The sequence below is a fragment of the Belonocnema kinseyi genome, chromosome 2 (genome assembly GCF_010883055.1).
Source record: "Belonocnema kinseyi isolate 2016_QV_RU_SX_M_011 chromosome 2, B_treatae_v1, whole genome shotgun sequence".
Lineage (NCBI taxonomy): Eukaryota > Metazoa > Arthropoda > Insecta > Hymenoptera > Cynipidae > Belonocnema > Belonocnema kinseyi.
In genome coordinates, this window is record NC_046658.1 from 146,137,898 (window position 1) to 146,139,480 (window position 1,583).

At 37.4% G+C, this 1,583-nt stretch overlaps 1 protein-coding gene across 1 annotated transcript; it reads left to right on the plus strand.

Moving 5' to 3' along the window:
• Window positions 1-597: 597 nt before the first annotated feature.
• On the plus strand, window positions 598-1,230 carry LOC117183013. Its single transcript, XM_033376146.1, has one exon. It carries the CDS (start codon window positions 598-600, stop codon window positions 1,228-1,230), a length of 633 nt encoding a protein of 210 aa, XP_033232037.1.
• The last annotated feature ends 353 nt before the right edge of the window (window positions 1,231-1,583 follow it).

A 1,583-nucleotide genomic window follows, 5' to 3' on the forward strand; every position in this document is an offset into this window, starting at 1 on the left:
ACTGAAGCGTGTACAAACAAAAGCAGAGCGGGCTATAATGAGTTAGTAACTCTAACGGGACACTGGTGGTTCGATACACAATTCAAAAAATAAATTTCTTCAAAAAAGCACCATTAGCCCCCTTTTGAAGGGATCTAATCTCGAGAAGACTCTCGTTCGGTGATCAAAGACTAATTTTGAGTAATGAATGAGCACAGACATTTGTCTACATAATATACAAAAAATTAGACTAAGTCTGTGATTCTGATGAACAAGGATAGGGAAAAAATCGAAACTTTAATGTGGTCTTAATCACTGATCGAAATAATCTATCATCCTGGCCTTTTCGAAAATTAAGTCTTTTTTTAAACCAAAAAGTGCTGATACTAAACGTGAGCGATTAATTGAACTGGCTGAAGAATTGTCAACAGAAAAAAAATTGCGGCATGACAAGGAAGATGATCATGCACCTGATTTGAATGTGTTTCAAATTTTCACATGATGTAATGTCGAATAAAATTTGAGTCTTCAATCCTTATTGTGTAAATCAAAATAAAATAACTAATTTTATGAATTACATGAGTCACGAAAATGTCAAGATCATGTTAATGATGTCCAATGGTTTTGCAGAAAAAACCCGACAATACTGAGATGAATGATCTTCTTGTAAGTGTATGGACACCAGATGCTGACTTTGTGTTTCCAGCGACGGAAATCAACAAAAAGAATTTGAGATTTCAATTTTCGCGGTTGCAAAAGTATCATTGGTTAACATACGCAGCCGTTGAAGATGGTGCCTATTGTAGAGTTTGCATTTTATTCGCGCAAAAGGTAGTTGGAAAAGGAAAGCACGAACGATTGAATTTGTTAGTGCAAACTTGTGTCAAAGATTGGAAGAGAGCTTTAAAAGGATTTAAAGACCACCAAACTAAGAGATATCACTTGGACGCCTCCAATGATGCACAGAATTTCAAGCTAATATATGAAAACAAGAAAAATGACGTCGTCATTGAGATCGACCAGAGCCGAAAACGGCTGCGATTGGAAAACAGAAGAAAGCTTACTCCAATCATTTGTGCTATCTTATTCTACTGCAGACAAGGACTGGCAATACGAGGACGTCGAGATGATGGCTCTTTACCACTGGATATGCCCCAAGAGAATGACGGGAATTTCAGGGAACTTTTGCCTTTCGCTGTGGATAGTGGAGTCGTAAGCACTCCAAGAACATTTAAAGGTAGTGGGTGGTAATGCAGCATATCTGAGCCATACAATTCAAAACGATATCATCGATGCTGGAGCAGAAATCATCACTAGAGACTTAGGGAGACGCATCAATGAGATGAAGTGTTTTACTGTAACTGAAGATGAAACATTTGATGTCAGTGGGATTGAACAATTCACGATTGGAGCCAAATTCGTTCAAGAGATTGGAGGGAGACACACGATCAGAGAAGATTTCTTGTGCTTGTTAAAAAAAAAGTTAATATAAAAATTTATATATAAAAATATAAAAGTTAGCCGGCGCCAATCACCGTTTTTAAAGGTAGAGATGGCAGATAGCGCCGGCCTTGCAAATACGCTGCTAACAACCGTATATTTTA

Excerpts from the sequence above, each read along its gene's own strand:
- LOC117183013 (XM_033376146.1), top strand. The coding sequence starts at position 598 with ATGGTTTTGCAGAAAAAACCCGACAATACTGAGATGAATGATCTTCTT.